The 26,069-nt window shown below is 47.4% G+C and overlaps 1 protein-coding gene across 8 annotated transcripts in view; it reads right to left on the reverse strand.

Annotated features, from left to right (window-relative positions):
- Nucleotides 1-26,069, reverse strand: part of WWC1 (WW and C2 domain containing 1) — a 187,031-nt gene that overhangs the window by 26,385 nt on the left and 134,577 nt on the right. For 4 of the 8 annotated variants that reach the window (XM_074390375.1, XM_074390374.1, XM_074390376.1 and 1 more), the window contains 8 exons: nt 25,248-25,337; nt 23,312-23,868; nt 19,245-19,353; nt 18,596-18,676; nt 17,223-17,309; nt 15,996-16,188; nt 5,988-6,140; nt 3,376-3,467 (listed from right to left, as the gene is read on the reverse strand). In XM_074390375.1, the coding sequence (XP_074246476.1) occupies nt 3,376-3,467; nt 5,988-6,140; nt 15,996-16,188; nt 17,223-17,309; nt 18,596-18,676; nt 19,245-19,353; nt 23,312-23,868; nt 25,248-25,337 (1,362 nt within the window). The remainder of the gene's footprint in view (nt 1-3,375; nt 3,468-5,987; nt 6,141-15,995; nt 16,189-17,222; nt 17,310-18,595; nt 18,677-19,244; nt 19,354-23,311; nt 23,869-25,247; nt 25,338-26,069) is intronic. The other 4 variants (XM_010346667.3, XM_010346666.2, XM_010346669.3 and 1 more) reach the window with 1 other exon arrangement.

The raw sequence follows: 26,069 nt of genomic DNA on the forward strand, positions 1-26,069 counted from the left end.
GTGGAAACCACTGATCTTGTGCCAGGGTCTTGGGAGATAGGTCCTGGGCCTATTTCTGGCATCAGACCTTTGCCTGTGTGATCTGTAGTAGAGTGTGGCACAGCAGTGTGCCAGGGAGAAGGCGAGAGAGGGAGAGAAAGAGAGAGGAAAGGAAAGAGAGAGGGAGATGGCCAGGGGTCGGTGGGGAGAGACAGGGAGAGATAGAGAAAGAGAGAGAGAGAGAGGAAGAAAAGGAGGGGGAGAGAGTGACGGAGACAATTTAGAGAGAACCCTAAACTAACAAAGGAACATATAAAAATTCCAGGAACCTTGCCATCGGCTTTATCACACGAAAAAATAGTAAGAGAGAGGAGTAAAACAATGATCAGCAAACTATAGCCCATGGGCCAAATCCTGCCTGCTGCTTTGTTTTTGGACAGTCTAAGCCATGAATGGTTTTTATATTTTAAAATGGCTGGAAAAAAAATCAAAAGGGGAATACTTGGTGAAAAGGTGCAAACTTCAGTGTTCATAAATGACGCTTCAGTGGAACCGAGACACTGAGGCTGGTTTACACACTGCCTATGGCTGCTTTCCCTCTGCAGTAGCAGAAGTGAGGGGCTGCAACAGAATTCCCATGGCCCACAAGGCAAACAATATTTACCATCTGGCCCTGTGCAGAAATCATCTGCTGACCCCTGGAGTCAGCAGATATTAAGGGGGGGCACCCTCTGAGACTAAATATGTAATCTGGGGATCTAAGAGAATAATAATACAGAAGAGTTATTGAATGCTTCCTCTAGGTCAGGGTCTGTGTCAAGTGCTTAACATGAATAATTACACCAAATTTTGCAATATACCCCATGACATAGTGGCTGTTTTCTAAATCTCTATTTCATAGATGAGGAAACGGAAGTTCACAGCTGTGATATTCAGCCCAGGCTGCACGGTAGAATCACCCAGGGAGCTTTTAAAACTTGCTAATGCTCAGTAAGGTCTTACCAATCAGACATAGGATCCCAAAAGGATTTTGGCTGAGCTAGACTCTAGCTCCATATCTGTCTGAATTTAAAGCACATGCACTTAAGACCAACTTATATTTCCTTCCAAATGGCAAGACTTACAGGCTGTGGCCATTTCCTACGTGGGATTAACCCTATTTCCAGCCAGCAGTGAGCAATGTTCCTTCTCTTTTTCCTAACAATAATTTTAACTATGTATTGAGGGCCTACTCTGCGCTTTGTAGTTGATCTTCATTAGTGCCTTTCCCTTGAGTTTCTTCCAGTAACGTTATTAGTATTATTTCCCCAGTTTTCAGATGAGGCTCAGACAAGGTTAGAGCGACTTGCAGAGCACTGACGCAAGCTGCAGGCTTCTGTAGTGCTGGTCACATCCTGCGTCTTGATTTGGTGCTAGTTACGGAGGAGTTTTGCTTTCTGAAAATTCACTGAGCTCTATGCTTAGGTGAATTTTCTGTATTTTACCCTGCAATAAAAAGTTTACAACATATTTTGCCTAAGGTTACACAAAACGTGAAGAATCCAGGATTCAAACCCTAGTCTACATCATTGTTTCTTACAGCGTGTGACGAGACCTTTCTCATAACACAAGGAATTAAATAGCACTGATCACAAAGTGAGAAAGCTGTCCCCTTTTCAATTCTTGTTCAGACATTTTGATTACATCAAGGAGAACGTCTCTCTTTGGCAGTAGCATGTCTTCGACATTGCTGAAACACATGCTAACCTTCCTTTTTAATAACAGAAGAGAAGGCTCAGTCAGGCTTAGCAAGCAATATATCTAACTAGACTTTAATAATATTGCTTTATTTTCATTACATTGTGTTGTCCACAGTTACCTTTCGAAGCAGACTTGGCTCTTGGCCTACCCAGTATCCGCTTTTTCCCTTAGTAACAAAAATTTAATTTTTTTACCCAAATAACAAACCTCATTCTCCAGTCTCCCTTGCAGTTAGGCAGGCTACGTGGCTAAGCCTGGCCAATGAGAAGCAAGCAGAAGTTGCTGTGTGGGACCTTCAGGAATGCTTCTTGGTTTTGTCTTTCCTCTTTCCTGATGGCTACCTGCGTGATGGCTGGTGATCCAGCAGCCATCTCGGGCTATAAAGCAGCCTCAGTGATGGAGGCCACATAGTAAAGACAACAAAGCAGACAAAGGAAGGGAGCCTGGATTCCCAGTAACACCGTGGGTCTGACAGAAGTGGAGCGCCTTGGATTGCTTCCTCCCATTGTTTTTTTTTTTAGACAGTATCTTGCTCTGTCACCCAGGCTGGAATGCAGTGGTGGGATCTTGGTTCACGGCAACCTCCCCCTCCTGGGTTCAAGCAATTCTCCCTGCCTCAGCCTCCTGAGTAGCTGGGGTTACAGGTGCCTGCCACCATGCCTGGCTAAGTTTTGTATTTTTAGTAGAGATAGGGTTTCGCCATGTTGGCCAGGCTAGTCTTGAATTCCTGACCTCAGTTGATCTGTCTACCTTGGCCTTCCAAAGTGCTGGGATTATAGGTGTGAACCACCACTCCTGACCTCTTCCATTCTTTAAAAAAAAAAATTTTTTTTAAGAGATGGGGTCTCGCTATGTTGCCCAGGCTGGAGTGCAGTGGCTATTCACAGGCGTGATCCCACTTCTGATCACCACGGGAGTTTTGACATGCTCCATTTCCAACCTGGGCTGGTTCACCCCTCCTCAGGCAACCTGGTGGTCCCCTACTCCTGGTAGGTCACCATACTGATGCCGAACTTAGTGTGAACACCGAGTTGGCATAGCGCACTACAGCCCAGAGCTCCTGGGCTCAAGCCATCCTCCCACCTCAGCCTCCTGAGTAGCTGGGACTACAGGCGCCCGCCACCCCCGGCCTTTAAAAAAATTTTTTTGAGATGAGATTTCATTACAGTTTCAAGCAATTCTCCTGCCTCAGCCTCCTGAATAGCTGGGATTACATTCTTCTCCTTAAGTGAAGAAGAAGTAAGCTCCTATTTTATTTCTGTCTAATATTTCTGCTCACTATTCCTGGAAGTCAAATGCAATTCCCAAGGACTCTTTAATTTATAGCAAACTACACAAATTTTCCATTTAGAGTAACAAAGTTTCTTTAAATTTTTTTTAGCAAAATAAATGTCACTATATCAAGATAAAGAATAATACTAGGTGTGAACTATCATGGGTGATTCATGGGACACAAAACGGTGAATTCGGACAGAATTCTGGGAGCCATCATACTAGGTTACATGGCCTTTTTGCCTGTAGAGAACCCATGAGGAGAGAGGTTCTCAGTCTTCCCAGTGGAACCCTTCTCTCACCTGCACTGGCGTTTGAAGACCTCGTTACTGACCTAGGTCCAGGGCAGGGCAGCTTCTGGGGCCCAAGGGCATGCTCACTTACCAGCTGTCTTCCAGTGTCTGTGTGCTGCTCCTGCCCTCCTGCCTCTTCTCCAGCTCCACCGCTGTCTGTTCCAACAGAGCAGACACAGCGTCCTACAGAGACAAAGGCTGCTGGGTCACTGGGTGCAATATGGGTGCCACCCCTCCTGCCAGGAATCAGAGCATCTCAGAGCTGTGACCCTCCCAGTGAACTGATGATGAAACCAAAGACCAGAGTGGTCAAGCATCTTGCCCAAGGTCACTGATAAACTAGAAAAATGGTCCTTAGTTCCCCCAGCTAGCAGTTCTCCAGAGAATAGCTCCTGTATGTATGAACCTACTTAGCACTGTGGTGGAAGACAGCCAAGTTTAGCAGTGAAGTAAGAGAGAATTAAGGACCCTGACTATAAGGAGATCATAGCATCATCAGACCAATGTGTGACCCATCAATAATGTAACACAATAAGGATACAATAGAGAAGAGAGGTAATAGGAGAGATAAGTATTGGCTGTTTGAGAACAGTGGAGCAGTGATAAAGCTTGGGAAGCTGCCTTCAGGGAGGGCTTCCTGAAAGAGGAACATCTATACTGCATGGTATCTGCAGTGAAAAGCCCCTGTGACTTGATGAAATTATTTAACCTCTCTGAGACTGTTTCCTCTAATAACTACTAAAAAGGGTTGTTATGAAAATTAATTGAGACTCTAAGGAACATAGAAGAGTACCTGGCACATAATGGGCACCCAGTAAACGGCAGCTAATACTAAAGCAAAAAGTGGATCCTGTAGTTTTCTGAGCATGTGGCTAATTTGTAGTTACCCTTGGTAGCTTGGGCCAGAGCCTGAAAAATTCCTAACATTTGCTTGTAAGGAAGGTAAAAGGGAACTAAAATCAACAAGGCCTGGTATACACGAGGCACTGTGAACGATGGGTTACATGTAGCTCCTTATTTCATCTTTACAACCATCCTGATTGGTGGGAATTATTATGACTTGCTTGAGAAATGGGAAGGAGAGAACGAGTGTGTCTAGGGTTGATGTTTCTGACTCAAGATCATGTTCTAGAAAGGAAAGGAGTTTGTTCTCATGACCTTTGCTGGCTCACTGTCTCCCGAGTGAGAGACCTGGGTTTGAGACCTCGCTTTGCTGATGAGATGTGATTTGGTTAGTCTCTCTGAGCCTTGGTAAACTGCACATAATAAACAGAATAGTGCCTGATGCAAAAGGAAGTACAGAAAATGACGACGATGATGACGATGAAAAAGAAGGTGGGAGTGGGGAGGGAAAGGAGAGGAGGAGGACAAAGGGAAAAAGAAAACAGACTTAATTTATCTATTTGCTACCCTTATCTTTACCTGTATGTCCGAACCCATCCCCTCCATTAAAATTCTAGGCAGTGGCTGTCTAAACTAACCAAGAGCTGACAGACGGGATCATCTCTACAGAGAGGGAAAGATCGCTGCAGAGAGTTACAAGAAAACTTGAATCCAAAACACTCTCTATTTAACTTTTTGGTGTGGTCAAGATCCCGTAGGAGTCCAATACCCTATATGTAAGGCTAACTTCGCTGCTCATCTGAGTCCTGGCCAGTAGGCTTTCCAAATCAGGGAGACAGTTTAAGGATATTTTAATACATTAAAGCATACTGCACTAAAATGAAAACAATACATATATATATATATTTTTTTTTTACTGAAAATAGGCAAACAAGATTTTCTTCTTCTTTTTTTTTTCTTTTTCTTTTTTCAGGTGGAGTCTCCCTCTGTTGCCCAGGCTGGAGTGCAATGGTGCCATCTTGGCTCACTGCAACCTCTGCCTCCCAGGTTCAAGCAATTCTCCTGCCTCAGCCTCCCTAGTAACTAGGATTACAGACAACTGCCACCACGCTCGGCTAATTTTTGCAATTTTAGTAGACACAGGGTTTCACCATGTTGGCCAGGCTGGTCTCGAACTCCTGATCTCAGGTGATCTGCCTGCCTCAGCCTCCTAAAGTGCTGGGATTACAGGCATGAGCCATCACTCCCGGCCAAGATTTTCAAATAATAAAGTCATAATGGAACCGTTACCAAGTGTTCTTTACATATATTTCTTCAGAGCATCTTAAAAACTTTCTTTTTTAAAATATATATATATTTATATATATTTTTAAAGGCCCATCCTCATAACAACCTTTTAAGGCTCTTATCAGACATTAAAAGATGGAGGCTCAGAGAAGGGATATGACTGACCTAGCCCTCTGATTGTCTTCCCATAATTTCCTGCTGCCTCTTACAAAAGCCTCCACTCTGGGCCTTGAACAAAGTAGACGTTCCAGAAAGGTTAATCTTTTACCTTCCAGTTTTCTCCCTCCTTATCCATCTGGTTTGTAAAAAATCATGAATTAAGGTTTTCATCAGCCAAGTGGTATTAGGTAGAGCACAGGACAGAGGAGGAAGCACAGCTGTGGAAGCAAGTTCCAGAAGGGGAGCTGCCTGCCCCTTAGTGGAGATCTCTCCTTCTCTGTTCTCTTCTCCTACTTCCTCCACTCCATTTTTCTCCTCTCGTGATGCCTAACCACCTCCAGTTCTGGGAGAGGCTTTCCCTTCCGACATCCAGGTGCTGCCTGTGGGAGGGTGGTGTCCCTGGTCCCAGCTCACCGTGCTTGCAGGCCCTGGGGTGGGGGCCGTGGCTCCCACTGGCTTGGGCTCCCTGCTCTGTTTCTTCAAGTATTTGTAGCTGAGGAGGTTGTACCAGCGAGTCGACCTCTCCCCAGACCAGCAGACCTCCGCCAGGCTGATCTGGGCACTTCCCTGTTGGGGATGGAAACAAGGAGAGTATAAGCAGGGGGGATCAGGTGTCAGGGGGATTTGGCCCCCAGGGATGGTATGGAAAAAATACCACTCTAGATGTGAGGGAGGCATCCTGGCAGGAAGAGAGGCCTAGCTGTTGACATTTCCAATAACTTACTTGTTCATTCATTCATTCATTGGTTTAATTATTTGCCAAGTCTTTATCGAGGTCTCGAACTCCTGACCTCAGGTGATCTGCCTGCCTCAGCCTCCCAAACTGCTGGGATTACAGGTGTGAACCACCATGCCCGGCCAAGATTCTATGTTTTTTTAATTTAAAAAACTATGATAAAAAATCCTTTACTTTACCGTCTTTGCTGCTTTTAAGTGCACAGTTCTGTTAAGCATTACACATATTGTTGTAAAAGAGACCTACTGAACATTCTCATCTTGCAAATCTAAAATCCTACACTTATTAAGCAACAACTTCCTTTATCCCCTTCTCTGCAACCCTGGTAACCGCCACTGTATTTTCTGTTTCTACGAATTTGATGACTTTGGATACCTCATATAAGTTGAATCATACAGTATTTGTCTTTTTGTGACTGGCTTATTGAACTTAAGAATGTCCTCAAGGTCCGTCTGTGTTGCAGCATGTATTGGAATTTTATTCCTTAAAAGTTGTTGTTTTTTTGGAGATAGGGTCTCTCTTTGTTGCCCAGGCTGAAGTGCAGTGGTATGATCATAGCTCACTGTAATCTCGAACTCCTGGGCTAAGAGATGCCCCTTTCTTTTTAAGGCTGAATAATATACCAGTGTAGCATACCGTGGGTATGCTACATTTTGCTTATCCATTCATCTGTTGGTGGACATTTGCGTTATTCTACCTCTTCACTATTGTGAGTAGCGCTGCCGTGAACATGGGTGTACAACTAATTCTTTAAGAACCTGCTTTCAGGCCTGGCACAGTGGCTTACACTTGTAATCCCAGCACTTTGGGAGGCCAAAGCAGGAGGATCACCTGAGGTCAGGAGTTCGAGCCCAGCCTGACCAACATGGAGAAACCCCATTTCTACTAAAAATACAAAATTAGCTGGGAGTGGTGGCACATGCCTGGAATCCCAGCTACTCAGGAGGCTGAGGCAGAACAATCACTTGAACCCAGGAGGCGGAGGTTGTGGTGAGCTGAGATCGCGCCATTGCACTCCGGCCTGGGCACAAGAGCAAAACTCCATCTCAAAAAAACATAAAAAACAAAACAAAACAACAAAATCTGCTTGAATATATACCCAGAGGTGTGATTGCTGGGTCACATGGTAGTCATTTTTAATATTTTGTGGAACTACTATACTGTTTTCCTTAACACTTGTTAAAGGAAGTGCTTATAATCCCACCAACAATTCACACGAGTTCCAATCTCTCTCCATCTTCACCAACACTAGTTATTTTGTGTGGTTTGTTGCCATCATCCACATGGGTGTGAGGCAGTATCTCACTGTGGGTTTGATTTGCATTTCTCTGATAATTAGTGATGCTGAACATCTTTTCACATGCGTCTTGGCCATTTGTATATTAATTTTGGAGAAATGTCGATTCAAGTCCTTTGTCCATTTTTAAGTTGGGTTATTTGATTTTTTCATTATTGAATGCCCATTCTGTGTTAGTTACATTAAACACTAGGTTCTGTGTTAGGTAATGATGGTCCCCACATGGTTCCACCTTCTGGGAGCCAACACTCTCCCAATGGACTCAGGAAATGAACAAGTAATTAATTCCAAGTGAGGTAGAAAACGGCATATCATTTCTCTCCGTTAAATTTGCAAAAGTTAAAAAAATTGACAACAGGTACCATTGGTGAGATTATAGGGAAATAGGTCCTCTCTCACCTTGCTTGTGGGAATGTAAAATGGCAGAAACCCTATGGAGGGAATTTAGTCATAACTAGCAAAAATATAAATGCATTTTACCCTTTGACCAAATAATTCTCCTTGTAGCTATCTATCCCACAGTACACCTGCAGAAACCTACACAAGTACAGAATGACCCACAAACAAGAGTCTTCATTCTGACCTTCTTTGTAATAGTGAAGGATTTTAAACAACCCAAAGGTCCAGCCAACAGGGAACGGACTGAATGAACTATAATCCATCTACACAACGGAATATTACATAGCCATGTAAAAAAGAGGAAGATCTCTTTACACGGATGCAGAGAGATGGCCAGGCTATACTGTTAAGGGAAAAAGTAGCATGGTACAGAAAAGAATATATAATATGCTACCTTTTGTGTAAGAAAGAGAGGGGGGATAAGTATAACTATATCTATAGACTATCTATATATTGCCCCATGTTTCAGGTGTGAGGGGGAGTGAACATGATCATACGTACACAAGAAATAATGGAAAGATGAAAAAGAAATTACATAATCAAAGTGGTCACCTATATAGGATAGGGGGTGGGACCGGGATGGGGAGAGAGAGGATTTCTCTTCAGTAAACCTTTCCATAGAATTTTTCTTTGAATCATGCAAATATATCCCTTAAAATAAAAACAAACTATAACAAACTAACCTGACTGAATATAAGCTCACAGAGAAGGAAATTATTTCAATTGACTTAATATTTTTACTGTTTTGCTTTCCTTACATCCTTCCTAGAAATTACTACAAACTAATTAATCATTCCTCAGAGGCTTGTTTCAACATGTCCAAAAATGAGCCCTGGTCAGGTTTGGGAAGGTGGTCAGCTCACTTTCCCTAACACACCAGTGTTGGTGGTTGGAAGGGGCTACCCAGACTCTGTGCCAATGGGTGGTAGAAATACCAAATGCCAGTTTGCAAGGTGGACCTGTAGCCAAGTGTATTAATCTGTTCTCATGCTGCTAATAAACATATATCTGAGACTGAGTGATTTATAAAAGAAAAAGATTGAGTTGACTCAGTTCAGCATGGCTGGGGAAGCCTCAAGAAACTTATAATCATGGCAGAAGGGAAAGCAAACACGTCCTTCACATGGCAGCCTCAAGGAGAAGTGCTGATCAAAAGTGGGAAAAGCCCCTTATAAAACCATCAGATCTCGTGAGAACTCACTCATTATGAGAACAGCAGCATGGGGATAACCATCCCCATGATTCAATTACCTTTCACCAGGTCCCTCCCACAACACGTGGGGATTATGAGGGCTACACTTCAAGATGAGATTTGGGTGGGGACACAGCCAAACCAGATCACCAAGCAATGGCTCAGGTGGGTGCCTAGGACCAGGAGGGGGCTCTGCAGTCCACCTGGGATGCTTCCGATTCTTCCTTCCATCAGGATGCACGGGAACATGGCAGGGCTGTGCTAGGTCTGGGGCAGTGAAAGGTATTTCTGAAAGCACAGAGTTGAGTAGGGAGAGGAAGCAAGCACGATGATGGCACTTCACTTGTTTAGCACCAGCTTCCTCATCTGGAAAACAGGGAAAATAACTCCTACCTACCAGCCTATTGGAAGGATCAGAGTGAATTAAATGCTTGTCACATTTCAGGCACCCAGAATAAAGGTACGTATATACAAATATTTGTCTATTGCTCATTTATTAATTCAATAACAACTCCCTAAGCCCTTCGCAGACTCTGGAGCCACATAAGCATGTAAGACTTGATTCTTCCCCCAAAAGGCTCATGGTTTCCAGGGAGATAGACAGCTGTGTTGGATATTACAGTGTAGAACATGCCAGGCCATTGTGAGGCACGAGGGGGAAGGACCAGAATCACAGCTTTGAGGTGTGACACCTCCAGCGATTATTATGAATTCTAATAAGATACATCATTTTTCTGGGGCCGGCTCACAGGGTGAATATGGTCTACCTCGCTGTCCACCACCTTACCACATTCGAAGAGTCAACCTACATGAAAACCTAAAGGAGAAAGGAAGGAATGGAACCTCCAGAAACTGGTTTCAAGCCAATCAACTCATTAAACCGGATGCAATTTTGAGGGCAATTACACATTCATTCATTCATTTATTCAACACACAAAAATCTGCTGAGAAGTCTTACGTACCAGGCACTGTTCTGCGTGCTGCAGAGACAGCAGAATTGAAGGCAGATACACATTCCTGCCCCATGACCTTATATTTGAGTCTAGGGGAATCAGATAACAACTCAATAGGTCAACTCCACACTGTGTTTCATCGATTCTAAGATGCTATCAATTTAAAAGCATACCATTATTTTGTGCACTAAGAAAGGGAAATAGTTGCTAATTAAACTACAACCTGTTATTTAGTACAAAGTACATCTTGATTTCAGAAATAAAATTTGAAGAATCTATGAAGTACAGTGAAATGTTAGGTGATAAAAGGTGCTGTAGAGAAAAATGCTACAGAGAAAGGGACTAAGAAGGGATCAGAGAGCAGAGAGCGCAATGGGATTGAAAGAGGGCAGAAGGAGGCCCTCACTGAGAAGGCGACATCTGAGTCAAGTCCGGAAAGCAGTGAGGGAGCAAGTCTTGCCCATGGACACCTGGGAGGAGAGAATGCCAGGCAGAGAACACAGCAAGTGCAAAGGCCTGGAGTGGGGGGCGGGAGGGGGCATATGTTGGTGTGATCAAGGAATATGAGGCTGGAGGGGGAGTTTTGGGGAGAAAAATCCCAGAGGTAAGAAGTGGCCAAATCCCAAGGGGCCTTGGAGGCCAGGCAAAGGACACAGGTGTTGACTTTAGGTGGACACATAAGGCATCTTGAGGTTTTAGCAGGAGAAGGGCATGCACCGATTTACATTTAAACAGGATGAGTCTGGCTACTCTGCTGAAAAAAGAGGAAGGGAAAAAGGACAGAAGCTGGGAGACCAAGTAGAAGATGGCTGCCATCATCCAGGTAAGGGAAGACAGTGGCTTGGGTCTGGGGAAGTGGTGAGAAGCGGAACTTAGGGTTCTTTTAAAAGGTGGCACTAAGACGATGGGGTGAGGGGAAGAGGGGGTCAAGGATGACTGCAGGGTGTCTGGCCTGAGCAATGGAGGAATGAGGTTGCCATCGGCTGAGACCGCGGAGATACAGGAGGAAAGATCAGGGGCGCTCTTGTGGCCATGTTAGTTTGAGGTCCTATTTTACGTGTTAAGTGAAGATACAGAACAGGCAGTGGAGATAGAGATTCGAGAGCAGTGGGGAGGCCCCGGCTGGAGCCCTGCACTTGGGATGGGTTTGCAGCTGGGAGATAAAATGACACCACCAAGGAAACGAGTGGAAAAGGTAAAGATCAAGGACCCAATCCCGGGCCCTCTGACATAGGGAGGTCAGGGAAATGAGGATGAATCGGCAAAGGAAACCGGGATGCTAGAGGTGAGGGGAGAACACTGGAAGAGTGAGGTAACCGGGAGGCCAGGCAAGGGCGAAGGACATTGAGGGAGGTGAAGTCAGCAACTGTGGCAGGTGCAGCTGGTGGGGCCAGTAGGAAGATGGACAGCTGGCCCCTGGTCTAGGAACAAGGAGCTCACTGATGAACATGAGGAGCACACCCTTGGTACAAAGCTGAGGGTCAGGCTGGGCATAGTGGCTCATGCCTGTAATTCCAGCACTTTGGGAGGCTGAGGTGGGTGGCTCTCTTGCGGTCAGAAGTTTGAGACCAGCCTGGTCAACATGGTGAAACCTCATTTCTACTAAAAGTGAAAAAAATTAGCCAGGCATGGTGGCTTGTGCCTGTAGTCCCAGCTACCGGGGATGCTGAAGGAGGAGGATCACTTAAGCCCAGAAGGTCAAGTCTGCTGTGAGCGGAGTTCACAGCACTGTACTCCAGTCTGGGCAACAAAGCAAGATCCTCTCTCAAAAATTTTTTTTGTTTTGTTTTGCTTTGAGCATGGGGGAAATAACAGCATGACGATATACTGATAGGAGGTATCCAGTGGAGGAGGGAAAGTTAAAGATGGAGAAAAGAGCAGAATGGCTGTTGGGGTATGTTCTTGTGAGAAAACGGGGGTGGTGGCCTCAGATAGCAGTGAAGAAGGACCATCCTCAGAAGCTAGGGAAATGGCAGAACCGACAAGAACAGCTAGATGTGGTGTGGGAGCGCTCTTCTGAGTCCTCCTCTCTTCTCTCCCTGAGAGAAGTATAAATTAGTCATTGTGATGAGTGGGCGAGTCAATGGTCCAGGGAGATACAGTATAGTTTCTGGGCAGCATTCAGGGCTCATGGGAAGTGAGTGATCACCATTTCCAAATGACGCCATACAGCGTGGTTGTGTGCATTTTTTTTTCCAGTTGCTCATTTGGAGAGGAGGGGGTGGAGAGTTCACTTTGACAGGGCTGGGGTTTTGCCAAGTTAGCATGGCAAAGTGAGAGGGGGCAAGGGAACGGTTTCACTGGTGAACCAGGGGACGTAAGTGGGGCATGAGAAGTGGGTTTCCTCAAGAGAGCCTGGGCTGGGTGGTGTGGAGCTCAGCAGCAGAGCAGGGGGCAACTAAGACCCCTGCAATGCCATGCTAGGGCATTTGGTGGAACTGTTGCCTGTGATATTGGGAAGACAGGCTGTGTATTTCTCCAAATCTATAATCTGGGTCTGGGGACATGAAGAGACGCTCATAGTAACTCCCTGAGAAGTAGCATGATGTGATGGCTACACATAAGGAAGCTGGAGTCTCTGTTCAAATCCAGGCTCTGCCATCTTCTCATTGGATGAACTGGCAGGTTACTTGGGCCTTGATCCCTTATTTTCCTGGGGCCATCGCAAGGATTAAATGAGATACTGCACACAAAGTTCTTAGCCCACTGACAGACAGATAGACTCAGCTCAGTACAGATACTGCTGCTGCTGAGCTGAAAACAGACTGGGGATTCCACACACCCTGCTGCCTGGAGTCTCTGCGTGGGAGCGGACAGGCCCTTTTTCCTCCCATCTCACTTCTTCTCCTCCAGCCACCAAAATACAACAGCCTGACACTCCATGTCCCCACCGTATACGGGAAAGGAGGTTTCCCATTGGCCACAGGCAAAGACCAGCCACGGTGAGATGAGCGCTTTGGCCGCTGCCATGGCAACCAGCAATGACCAGCCTTCAATTAGGAAGGAGGAATAAAAGGCATCCAATTAGGAGAAGAAAACAGGATTGAGCCTCTTCTGGCTTCAGAATGCCCAGGGCCAGGGGAACGCTTCGCTGGAGGAGCCCAGGCTTGCCAACCCCTTCAAGTCACCACCCCCACCTCTGGGCTCCAGGGAGTGGGGCAAAGAGACAACACAGAGGCGCTGACGTGTGTGAACTTCAGAGGTGGACCTGCTGGGGTTCGAATACGGCTTCTGCCACTTTCTAACTGTGTGATCTAGGAAAGGTCTTTCACCTGTTTGTGCCTCAGTTTTTCCACTGGAATATGCTACCTATTTTGCAAGGTTGGAGTGAGGATCAGTAGAGATAATGGGCTGAGTGTGGTGGCTCACACCTGTAATCCCAGCACTTTGGGAGGCCGAGGTGGGTGGATCACCTGAGGTCAGGAGTTCAAGACCAGCCTGACTAACATGGTGAAACTCTGCCTCTACTAAAAAACAAAAATAAGCTGGGCGTGGTGGTGCGTGCCTGTAGTCTCAGCTACTCGGGGGTCTGAGGCAGGGGAATCGCTTGAACCAGGGAGGTGAAGGTTGCACTGGGCTGAGATAGCACACCACTGCACTCCAGAGACTCAGTGAGAGTGAGACTCAGTCTAAAATAATAATAATAAAAACAACAGAGATAATGCATATAAAGAGCTTAGCTCAGTGCCTGCCATATAAACTGCATCCTACTGATACTAACTTCTGCATTACTGTCAGTAACAACAACATAAATGGTAGTGACGCTGCTTTGTACCCAGCTAAGGAGGAAAGAGATAGGAACTGATATCCAGTGAGCACGAAGTACAGACACTTTGCATCTCTGCATTCTTGCTACACAAAGTGTGATCTAGGAACCAGCAGCACTGGCCTCACCTGGGAGCTTGTTAGAAATGCAGAATATCAGGTTCTGCTCCAGACTTGCTGAATCAGAATCTGCATTTTAGCCAGAGCTCCAGGGAATTCATGTGCATGGCACAGTTTGAAGCGCTGCTGTAGCATCTCATTTAGTTTTCAGAGAACCACCTCCAGGAAGTCAGTATGAGCCAGATTTTACAGATAAGGGAACTGACCAAGAATTAAAGATTCTGAGGAGGCCTGGCTGGAAGGGCAAGCCTGGTGTCGGCCCCAGGCTGCAATCCAAGGATATGGCCCCACAATGCCATGACAGAGGCTTTTACAGCACAAGCAGATGAAGGCAAGGATGGAGAGCAAAGAGATTCCCTACTCTGGGCAAAGGCCTGTGATTTACAGCAGGAGAAAGGTGGTGAGCCCTCTGAGGAGGCCGTGAGAGGATCCACACTCCAGCTTCCAGACGCCGAGGCGGGAGAGGCTCGGAGAGGTGTATGTATCTTGTTTCTCTCCTTTGCACATATCCCACATTTTCCTCCATCACTTCAACCCATCCATTTCCAAAACAGCCCTCCTCACAGTTTGTTTACAAGTTAGCCATCAATGCGGGCGCCTTGTCTATTTGGTTTTCCGTTTGAATCCCCAGCCCCAGACACAGGGGTGGGACACAAGCTCCCAGTACAGATCTGAGCATGAGTAGAGCAACCTCCCAGGTATAATGCCCATGCTTGGGCTCCCTCCTTTGTGCCCATAGTTAAGTTAGCATTAAAATACTCTAACACTAAATGGCATCAGGGTTAACACAGGCCTTTACTTCTTTTAACTCACTTGTACATCACAAGCCCCTGAGTTAGCTGTTCTGTAAGTCCCCCTTCTACAGATGGGAAAGCTGAGTATCTGTCTGCACTTGGGTCTGCCTGTCTCTAAGGGGACAGTTTTTTAGGAAACAGTGTACCCGGGGCTACTTCATCTCCAGTCCTGACTCCTGCCAGTGCAGTGAGGAGATGGAAGCTGGAGGAGGTCCGTTTCAGGGAGGAGTCTAGCAATGGCCTCAATCAACGAGAACCCGCTGTGTGTCAGATGCTTGAAGAGGTGCTATCTGAATCCTTACAAACATTCTTCTAGTGGGCATGACAGAGGCATTATTATTCGCATTTTATGGGCAAGAAAAATGAGAATCAGAGATGTTAAGTAACTTGTCCAAGGTCATCCAGCTATAGAGCAAGTGGTAAAGGTGGGATGTGAATGCCTATGTGTTTGTTTTCATTATTCTGTGCTACTTTTTTTTTTTCTTTTTTTTTGACACAGGGTTCTGCTGTTGCCCAGGCCAGAATGTTGTGGCATGATCAGTTCACTGCAGCCTTGAACTCCTAGGCTCAAGAGATCCTCCCATCTCAGCCTCCAGAGTAGCTAGGACTACCGGCACGTACCACCATGCCAGGCTAATTTTATTTTTGTAGAGATGGTGTCTTGCTGTGTTTCCCAGGCTGCTCTCGAACTCCTGCGCTTGAGTGATCCTCCAGCCGTGGCCTCCCAAAGGGTTGGGATTCTAGGTATAAGCCACCACGCAGCTGTAGTCTGTGCTGCTTACCTCGTCTCTCATGCCTGTTGTGAAGCTGTGGTTTGAAGCGGTGCTAGAGCACCTCGGCTTTACTATAGTAAACAACAGCTTTACTACACGCATGAGGGATGAGGTAAGAAGCACAGACCACGGCTGTGGCTAGCATCTTCCAGGTTCTGGCGGTTTTAAAAGGCACTTTCAGGTCCATTACTCTTCCTCTTGTGAAAAGAGCTCCTTCCCTCCCACCCTGTCTGAGAACAGCATTCACCTGTGGAAGCATCTCTGCCTAGAATCCAAGATAAGCCTGACAGATAGCACAATCTGCATCTCCTTTGAGCCTTCTTCCTGAAGCCCAGGGTGGACCAATCCCCATAAACACGGAAGGCCAGACAGGCAGACAGACACGGCCCTTACCAGGCACTCTTCCAGATGGCTCTTGTCGGTGGTACAGACATCGACTCTTAAGGTCTTCTGGTGAAGGGCCGGATAGGACATGGATACCCAGAACACCTCATTGAACACTAGAGTATCTGAGGCATCCAGGGGCCGGGTCCGGAACAGGCAGGTGGTGCTTTCAGAGCAAGGAAGGACAGCGACGCGGATATTCCTAGAGGGAGACAGAACCACAGGAAATCTTGGGTCAGCCGAGGTCTGGGGCTAAACAGCTGCTGAAATCCCTAAACGAACCACAGAGGATGAGAGTTTGCAGCACTGAGGAATCTGGGCAATCAGGCCCCTATGCACTGGAAGGGACTTAGACGAATCGAACAAAATTCCAGATGCATTTATCTTTCGGTCCAGACCCCTCACTTCCAGGCATTATCCCACAGATACCCCTGCATGAGTACCAGTGAGACACAGAGAAGGCTATTCAGCCTGGCACCGTCTGTGTGGGCAAAAGACTGAAAATGACCCAAGCGTCCCATCTTGTCTTCCTTCTGTTTTGTTCATCATGTGCCCTTCCTTCTTCCTGCCCTTCCTTCTTCCCACATGTGCCACCCTCACAGGCTGGCTGGGTGTAGACCACAGACACATCAGCTCCTGTTGCCACCCTCCATGCCTTACGGTCTGGTTAAGAAGAAAACTCATAGGCAGATGAGTGCAATAAAGGATAAACCCATCTACCATGGGAAGAGCCCACATTCGGACAGAGCACGTGTTTGCCGTCTATCAGCATCAAGGTGACATGCAGTCACATCCCTCCAAGGGAAGCACAGTGATTGGTGTTGACTCTTGGAAACAGAAGACCCATCTCTCTCTGCAAGAAACACTTGAGCTTAGGAGAAGACAGACTGTGACCATTCTTCTCCACGAAGCTCAAAGTCTGGGAAGGTAGGGCCCAGGGAGGATCTGCTCACAGCCCCATACCTAGAGCTGGCATGCAGCAGGTGCTCAGCAAGTAATGGGACAGGAATTCACAGTGAGCTAGAGTGCGTGTCTTTACTGCTGGTGTGCTTGCCATTGTGCCTATATTCACATGCATTTACATCATGTGACATTTAGCATCATGGTCATATGCATTACAAACTCACAGTGCCTTGACAAGCCCATAAGTGGATCAGGACAGGGCAGAAAAATGACCCCCAGGGGTGACTCCAGAGGGTGAGAGTATGATATACACATGTCCAGCTACATACTCACACTTTCTGGTCCTGTTGCTGCAACAGAGCAGAAAGGTTACTCAGCTGGATGATTAATATTGCAAATTGCTTATTCTTCTCATCATACCTGAAATGAAAAAGGGCATACCTATTAGTAAAACACTCATCACTCTCACTCCTTCTCTCTGTTAAAAGTCACAGGATGTGGCTGTTGGCTGCTTTGGGGACTGTGGTGAGCTCAAGAGCACAGGCCCAGTGCTTTGCTGCCATGCAGGAATGCAAAGCTAGAACTGCCAGTTCTTTGAAAAAAAAAAAAAAAAATTTTGTCATACAGTCTGGAGTACAGTGGCATGATCAGGGCTCATGGTAGCCTCGACCTCGCGGGCTCAGGCGATCCTCCCACCTCAGCCTCCAAAGTAGCTGGGACTATAGGTGTGCGCCACCACGCCCAGCTAATTTTTTGTATTTTTAGTAGAGATGGGGTTTCATCATGTGCCCAGGATGGTCTTGAACTCCTGGAGTCAAGTGATCCATCTGCCTTAGCCTCCCAAAGTGTCAGGATTATAGGCATGAGCCACTGCGCCCAGCCGGTTGTCTAAATTTTTAAAAAGAACTCATAAATGTGGGTGAAATTTCATGATATGGAAATGTTGGCAATTAATTCCTATTAAAAAATACTGAAGGCCGGGCATGGTGGCTCATGCCTGTAATCCCTGCACTTTGGGAGACTGAGGCAGGGGGATCATTTGAGGTCAGTTTGAGACCAGCCTGGCCAACATGGTGAAGCCCTGTCTCTACTAAAAATACAAAATTAGCCAGGCGTGGTGGCGCACACCTGTAGTCCCAGCTACTTGGGAGGCTGAGGCAGGAGAGAATCGCTTAAACCAGGGAGGCAGAGGTTGCAGTGAGCTGAGATCGTGCTACTGCTCTCCAGCCTGGGCGACAGAGTAAGACCATGTCTAGAAAAAATAAAAACATATTGAGTTATCCCCCAAGAAGAGAAAACAAAAGGAACCACCATGTGTGTGTTGACCCAATCTGGGCTGCGGCCCCTAGTGGTCAACTTCTGTCCAGTTCATTGAAACCTGGATGGGCTGGAAAGACAAAAGCCACCATAACAATGAACACACACGCCGAGGCAGGAGGTCTCAGCCCTGTTCCTGGCTCTGCCACCAGTCAGCTCAGTGAGTTGGGGCAAGTTACAAGGTCTTTGAAAACCTCGTTTCTCCAATCTGTAAAGTGGACAGCTGGGAGCTGAAGAGTGAATTGGCATCTTTTTAGTTAGGAAGCTGCAACGGCCAGCAGGTCCTGCCGGTGCTGCCTTCCACCCTGGGTGGCTGTGAAGGTAAATGCGGATGAAGAAGTGACCCCACACAGACCATTAGCTCTGTCCTCATCATCCATGTCACTTACTTCAGGGCAATCTGGACTCGGGTCGCACCCACTGCTTCCGATTCATCACTGTCAAATGCAGCAGCTTCTGAAGCACCCAGTCTGAAAGGCAACAGGGGAGGGGGAGTTAGGCTTCCCTGCAGTGAACAAACTGTTTCGGGAGGCTGCGGTTGGATCCCCAAGAAGGAAAGTTAGGGTTTGCTCAGCCTCCCTCCAAGTCCTCTTAAAAAAATTTTAATTAAAGTAAAAATTTTTTTAGAGATGGGGAGGTCTCACTATGTTGCCCAGGCTGGTCTCGAACTCCTGGTGTCAAGTGATCCTCCCACTGAAGCCTCTCAAGTAGCTGGGATTACAGGCTCACACTATGCCCAGATTGGACCCCTCTCTGAAGGGGACTTCCCTTTCTCTAGCGCTTGCTCCTTAGCCATACACCTTTTCATAGCTACCACAGAACTATCACTACCCCAAACCTCAAGCACCTCCAAGGTCCCAGCAAAGGTTATGCTGCTGCGCCTTGGGCTGCCAAGAGGAAGGTGGGGTCATGCGCTCTTGGGGCTCCTCCCACACACTATGGGGGCCAAAATCTAAGCCATCCCACAAGCCTAGGCTCTTCATATTCAGAGTTCATGGCTCACAGGGCCACAGAGTGAGCCAGCACCCAGGCACCCACCTCTGCACGGAAGCCTCGTACACACCACTGTCTCCAGCCACTGACTCGTCTGACACTGCAGCTGAGACACAGGCCACTTTCAGGCCACACCCCTGGGCCATATTCACAGCTAGAGAAAGAAGACGGAGAAGGAAAGGCAGGTTCAGGAACCAGAAAACTGTCTTTGCAACTCCCAATTTTGTTTTGTTATGTTTTTGAGGCACGGTCTCACTCATCCAGGCTGGAGTGCAGTGGCACAATCATGGCTCGCTGCAGCCTCGACCACTCTGGGTTCTGATGATCTTCCCACCTCCGCTGCCCAAGTAGCTGGGACTACAGGCATGTGCCACCACACCCAGCTAATTTTAAAATTATGATTATTTTTTGGTAGAGATGGGGTTTTGCCATATTGCCCAGGCTGGTCTTGAACTCCTGGTCTCAAGCGATCTGCCTGCTTTGGCCTTCCAAAATTTTGGAATTACAGGTGTGAGCCGCTGTGCCTGGGCTTAACTCCCAATTTTGATCCACTCTCTATGGATAAAAGATGGTTCCAGCAAATTCCAACCACCTCTAAATGCTAAAGCAAAAAAATATAAAGTCTGCTTTAGGGTGATGGAAGGAGTCACATGTGATTTTGTGTTTTACCATCCCAGGCTCTGGAGTCAAACTGCCTGGATTCAAATCCAGTTCCACCACTTACTGCTTCATGACCTTGAGATACTGACTTAATCCTGTTAAGCCCCAGATGCCTCATTTGTAAAACCTGGATAATAATACCTACTTATAGGGCTGCTGAGAGGACTCAGCGAGGCATTATAGGGGAAGTCCTTAATACAGAGACTGGTGCAGGCAGGCAAAGTGTTCTACAAAACTCATTACAACTATCCTATTGCCACTACTGTTCCTATCACGGTAGATATCTATACTTTCAATGGCAAAAATTGATAGATTTCCTATCACGGTAGATATCTATACTTTCAATGGCGTAATTACTTTTGTGCCAACCTAATAGATCCATCCCTACCCACCTGGGGCAAAATAACAGCCCCTGGACTCTTAGGACAGAGAAGGAAGAGATTAAGCACCTGTTCTTCCACTCGGCCTATCCCTTTCCACTCCTAATTCAGCTCATCCTCTTCCCTACCCTTAACAGGGGTCTTTGAAAGTCTCTGCTCTGAGGCTCATAACCACGCACTCAACACATGTTGTACATTCCTTCCTTGCCCAAGTAATGAACACCCACGATGTGCCAGGACCATCGCCAGGTTCAGAACTACGAAGATGAATAAGACAGTTCCTGCCCTCCTCGCAGCGGGGAAGGCCAGATCCAGATCTTAGAGCCTCACAGCTAATACCTCTGAGTACCTGCGGACAGAGTGGAGGAGGGCAAGGGCTTGCAGCACAGAGGGGCATAGAGTCCAGGGCATGGCAGGCTGGGGATGACGATCTGTGACAAAGCGGGTCTGGGAGACTGCAAGTGCTGCTATTGGGGAAGCCGAGCCCGCGTCCCCTGCCTGCTGAGCCTGCGGAGACCTCCTGCTTTCAGACCCATGCATCTCCACCCTCCACTAAACCACTTAAGGAGATTAATTTGTCTGCTGACTGAACAGCAGCACTAATCGCATAACCTGCTTAGCGTCTGAGCTCTGCCTGGCATTGCTCGCTGCAGGGAAGGCTTCTGGAGATGGCACGAAGGAAGTGCCATCCAGAGACCTGTGTGTGCTCAGCCTCATGTGCTGTCTTAGGCTCACAAGCTCCAAGGACACCACTCGGGAGAAGAGGGGAGGGGAGGGGGTCACTTCACAGGACACAGCTGGCACCTGAGCGTCCTGACTTGGCTTAACATTGCCATCAGAGGGACAATCCTTGAGCTTGTTAGAGGTTCCACCTGTAACCCCTCCTCTCCAGGGAACGATTTTCCGAAGCTTGCCACCTGCTATAATAGGACGCTTGCTTTTATTTTGAGAACACTCAGTAAGACTCCCTTCCTGATAAGGGAACCCCAGGGATCTCTCGGCTCCCCTTCTAAGGAAACCACTGGCACTCAAAGCCTTTATTTGACAAGGAAACCTCATTTCCCTGTCATGCTCCTACTGGCCCTCGCACACAAATGGACAATTCTGGGCACAGCAGTGGCACACTCACCCATGCCTGAGAGCCATAGGGCTCAAACGGGTCTGGCTGCTTCTAGCTGATCTCACCTGGAGCCAGGAGCATGAGCTCCTTGTAGATGGAACTGGGTGCATGGATAATAGTGTGCGTTCTGAGCAGGTGGTCCTTGTGTCAGTCCTGGTCTTGCCATTTCACTCTGTGGGACTAACCTCAGACAAGTCATTTAACCTCGCTGTCCCTCACTTTTTTCATCTTTAAGATGGGGATAAAAAGGGCCAGGTGTGGTGGTTCACACCTGTAATCACAGCACTTTGGGAGGCTGAGGCGGGCGGATCACCTGAGGTCAGGAGTTCGAGACCAGCCTGGCCAACATGGTAAAAGTCCGTCTCTACTAAAAATACAAAAAATTAGCCCGGTATGGTGGCACATGCCTGTTTTCCCAGTTACTTGGGAGGCTGAGGCAGGAGAATTGCTTGAACCCGAGAGGTGGAGGTTGCAGTGAGCCGAGATTGCGCCACTGCACTCCGGCCTGGGCGACAGAGTAAGACTAAGTTTCAAAAAAAAAAAAAAAGATGGGGACAAAAACAGCACCCACTTCCCAGAGGTGTTAGGAGGGTTACATTAGTAACTATTTACAGAAGTACCTGAATCCTATACACCTGTACTCCATATATCATAGCTATGATTACTGTGGCCAGGAAAGCTAAGGAGGTCCAGGTGAGTTTACTGAGCATCCTACTCAGTCCCGATCTACACACCCAGAGTCAGATGGGCTTGGTGGGGCCCCAAGCACCAGGAGTTGGCCTGAATGTGCACATGAACTGCCTCCCAGCCTAAGGCATGACAATAAAGGAGGTGGGTTCTGGGGCCAGGAAGAACCCAGTTCCTATCCTTGCTTCCTCACTTGATGGCTGGGTTACTTAAGGCAAGCGACATCACCTCTCTGAATCTCCAATTCCTCATCAGTGAAATGGACAGAATAGAAATAACTGATTTCACCATATATCAAGCACATTGCCCAACTCACAATATATTCCCAATAAAAGTTAACGATTATGATTTATTATGTGGTTGCGGCTAAAGATAAGGTTTCTCCAAATAAATCTTAGCAGTCAACATCAGCATCATCTTCTATTTTGAAGATTTCAACTTAAATTTCGACTAAGACCAAAGTGTTCTTTCTGACTCCATGCAGAATGGGAGTCAGATCATATCATTCCTGGCTTCAAACAGTCACATGGGTCCCCAGTACAGTCAGGATAAAATGCAAACTCCTTAGCACCTCCCACCAGGCCTTTTAGGATCTGGACTCTGCCTAATTCTCCAGCCTTGTTGGTAACCCCCTACCTGTGACTCATGGCTTCCTGGCTTACCTTCTAGTCCCTTGCTCTGACTTTGGAGATTTTGCTCTTGCTTTTCCCAAGGCTGGCTCCATCTCACCATTGAAGCCACACTCAAATGTCATCTTCCTTCACAACCCAATCTGCCCCGGCGGTCCCACCTCCAACCTCAAAGGCTCAGTCACATTCCCTGTTTTATTTTCTTTGTAGTGCTTCTGTTTGGTTGCAGGTTTATTGCCTGTGCTTCCATTTGAACATAAGCTTCATGAGAACAGGGACCCTGTCTGTCTTCAACACAAAATTTTTAGTGATCAGCCCAGTGCCTGGCACACAGCACGTCTTCTGAATGAATGGCTAGATGAATCCATGTATATCCACTAGCACAGGATGACCTGACACTTGGTTTCATAAGGTGCTCAATGTTGGAGGACAAAATCTACCACTGAAAATCCTCAGCACAGGACCCCCAAAATACTGAGCTAATAAATAACCACCCAATAAATATGCTCACCATACAAAGACCTGGCACACAGAAAGCAGTCAATAAATATCGACTAGAATGATCACTAGGGGTTCTCAGCACAGTGTCTCTTTCCCTCCTCCCAGTTCCCACCCTCTGGGCTCGGCGCTCTCTACCTTGGCCCAGCTGCTTGCCCTCTATTCCTGGTTCCTCCATCCGGTATCTTTCCTGGGTGCTGTTACCAAGGCTCAATTCACAAAGAGTGGCACTCAGCTCCGGGTCTTCAAACTCCAGGGAGTTGAGGAAGGTATCTCCAGCCAGGAGGGGGTCGGCCATGAGAGGGGAACAGGGTGGGGAGGGGGAGGAGAGAGAAGAACGTGGGGACAGGGAGGTCATTGACTTTGGGGTGCCGGACAGGGAACGCAGAGCCTGCAGGCGGCCACCTCCCTCCGCCTTCTGGGTCTTGGCCACCTCGTCCTCATGGATGGTGGTGATGCAGCCCGAGGGCCGGAAGCCAGTGGCCCCCTCCAGGAGCAGGAACTCCACCTTGCTCTGCAGCTCCGAGTCCAGTTGCTCAAAGGGGTCATAGTAGAGGTCAGTGAAGCTGGCTGAAGTGGAGGAGTCCAGGCTGGATGCAACCAGGGAGCCCCGGCTGGACGTGAGGGATCCGGGGCTGCTGCCGGAGGACAGGGACTGCATGCTGCTTGAGAGACTGGGCCACAGAGGGGAAGCACTGTGAGACACACAGAGTGAAGTGGGCCCCCTGAGGCCTGCTGCTGTGCTCTGGAAAGCACTATGATGTCACTAGACTTGCTGGGCAATCTCTAGGGTAGACCCTTCACCCCCACTTCATGGAAAACCGACACCCCCAAGAAGGCCACATAATCAAGACGTGGCAGAGCTGGGCTTCGGACTCAAGTTAGCTATCTTAAAAGTCCACTTTTCCCTCTAAACCAAAGCTCCAATTGGCTACATTACATTGTATGATTTTTTTTCATAGTTGAAACCATCATGAAATAAAGACTTCTTAACATCTTTCTTGAAATCAACTGTGTGTGTGTGTGTGTGTGTGTGTGTGTGTGTGTGTGTCAGGCTCGCTCTGTCACCCAGCCTGGAGTACAGTGATGTGATGTGATCTCGGCTCACTGCAACCTCCACCTCCCGGCTTCAAGCGATTATCCTGCCTCAGCCTCCGAAGTAGCCATGCCCGGCTAATTTTTTGTATTTAAGTTGAGATGGGGTTTCACTGTGTTGCCCAGGCTGGTCTCAAACTCCTGAGCTCAGGCAGTCCGCCCGCCTCAGCCTCCCAGACTGCTAGGATGACAGGCACTGCACCCGGACCAACTCAGTTTCAATACTTTAAAACATCTGTCTCAAAAGAAAACTTGACGTCCTAAATGTCATTTGAAAAGCAGTATCACTTACTACAAATAGGATACCATTAGAAAAAAATCTAATGAAACAAAATGTTGTCACTAAATTCCAGTGATGCATGTTGTCCGTGGAGGCCCAGGCCTGAGGCTACTCTCTCTGTGTGGTACAGGCAAGTGGCAGGTATGAGTTTCCTTTTTTTTTTTTTTTTTGGAGACAAGGTCTGGCTCTATCGCCCAGGCTGGAGTGCAGTAGCACAATCTCGGCTCACAGTAAGCCTCTGCCTCCCAGGCTCAAGTCATCTTCCCACCTCAGCCTCCTGAGTAGCTGGGATCACAGGCATGCACCACCACACCTGGCCAATTTTGTATTTTTAATAGAGACGGTGTTTCGCCATGTCGCCTAGGCTGGTTTCAAACTCCTGAGCTCGAGGGATCTACCCACCTTGGCTTCCCCAAGTGCTGGGATTACAGGTGTGAGCCATGACTTCCAAGACTTCCTAGTACCTGCCTGGGGGCTTCTTTGTGCTATCAGTCTGGAGAGGTCAAGGCCCCTATTCCTAGCCACGCCAGGCCACGCCAGGCCACGCCCCGGTCTGCTGACGATCCATTTGCTGTGCTTCTAAACATCCACACTCAATCCACAAAGGACCAGTGAAGGGTAGAGCCTGGGCTGGGACGCAGGGGACACCCACGTCTGGCCATGTGCAGGGGAGCCATGGTCCCACCACCCACCACTCACCTTTTCAGCTGGGAGTGCAGACTTGCCACCTGTCGAGTGGCTTCCTCCAGTTCTCTCACCAGCTGATTCCTCTTACTGTTTAACTTTAACCTGGAGGGAGAGAGGGAGAGAAAGCAAGAGTGGGATGCCCGGAAAGGAAGCACAGGGCATGCACGCTTATCCATGTACACCCAGACCCACAGGCACAAGAACCTTCGGCAAGCATTTTACCATGAAAGTTGTTGTAAGAAGCAAAGAAAATTTTACCATGGCGTCTGGGGACCTAGAGCCTCCACATACATTATAATCCTATGAAAGCTGCAATACCGCTCACCCACTATATATATGTGTGTGTTTATACATGCATCAGTCACTGTGCCAGGAACCTTAGAACACTGCCTTAATTCAGTTGCATGAAAATGCTGCATAGTAAGAATGATTTTTACCGCTTAGGAGAAAATCGAGGCCCTTATTAGAGTTGCATAATTTGCTTAAAGCTGTGCAATTAGAGGCAGAAGTAGGATTTCGCCCAACCACAGCCCCTCTTCTTTCCCTTCCTCTCTCTTTCAGCTCATATTCACTGAGTACCCATTTGGTACTGGACCCTGCCCATGCACTGCACTTGGGACAAAACAGTGAGTGACCAGAGTAGTACTTCTTTCTGCTTTTTTTTTTTTTTTCTTTTGAGACAGTCTTGCCCTGTCGCCCAGGCCGGAGTACAGTGGTATCATCTCGGCTCACTACAACCTTCACCTTCCAGGTTCAAGTGATTCTCCTGCTTCCGCCTCCCAAGTAGTTGAAATTACAGGCACGTGCTACCACGCCCAGCTAATTTTTTATATC

Source organism: Saimiri boliviensis, chromosome 20, assembly GCF_048565385.1.
Source record: "Saimiri boliviensis isolate mSaiBol1 chromosome 20, mSaiBol1.pri, whole genome shotgun sequence".
Lineage (NCBI taxonomy): Eukaryota > Metazoa > Chordata > Mammalia > Primates > Cebidae > Saimiri > Saimiri boliviensis.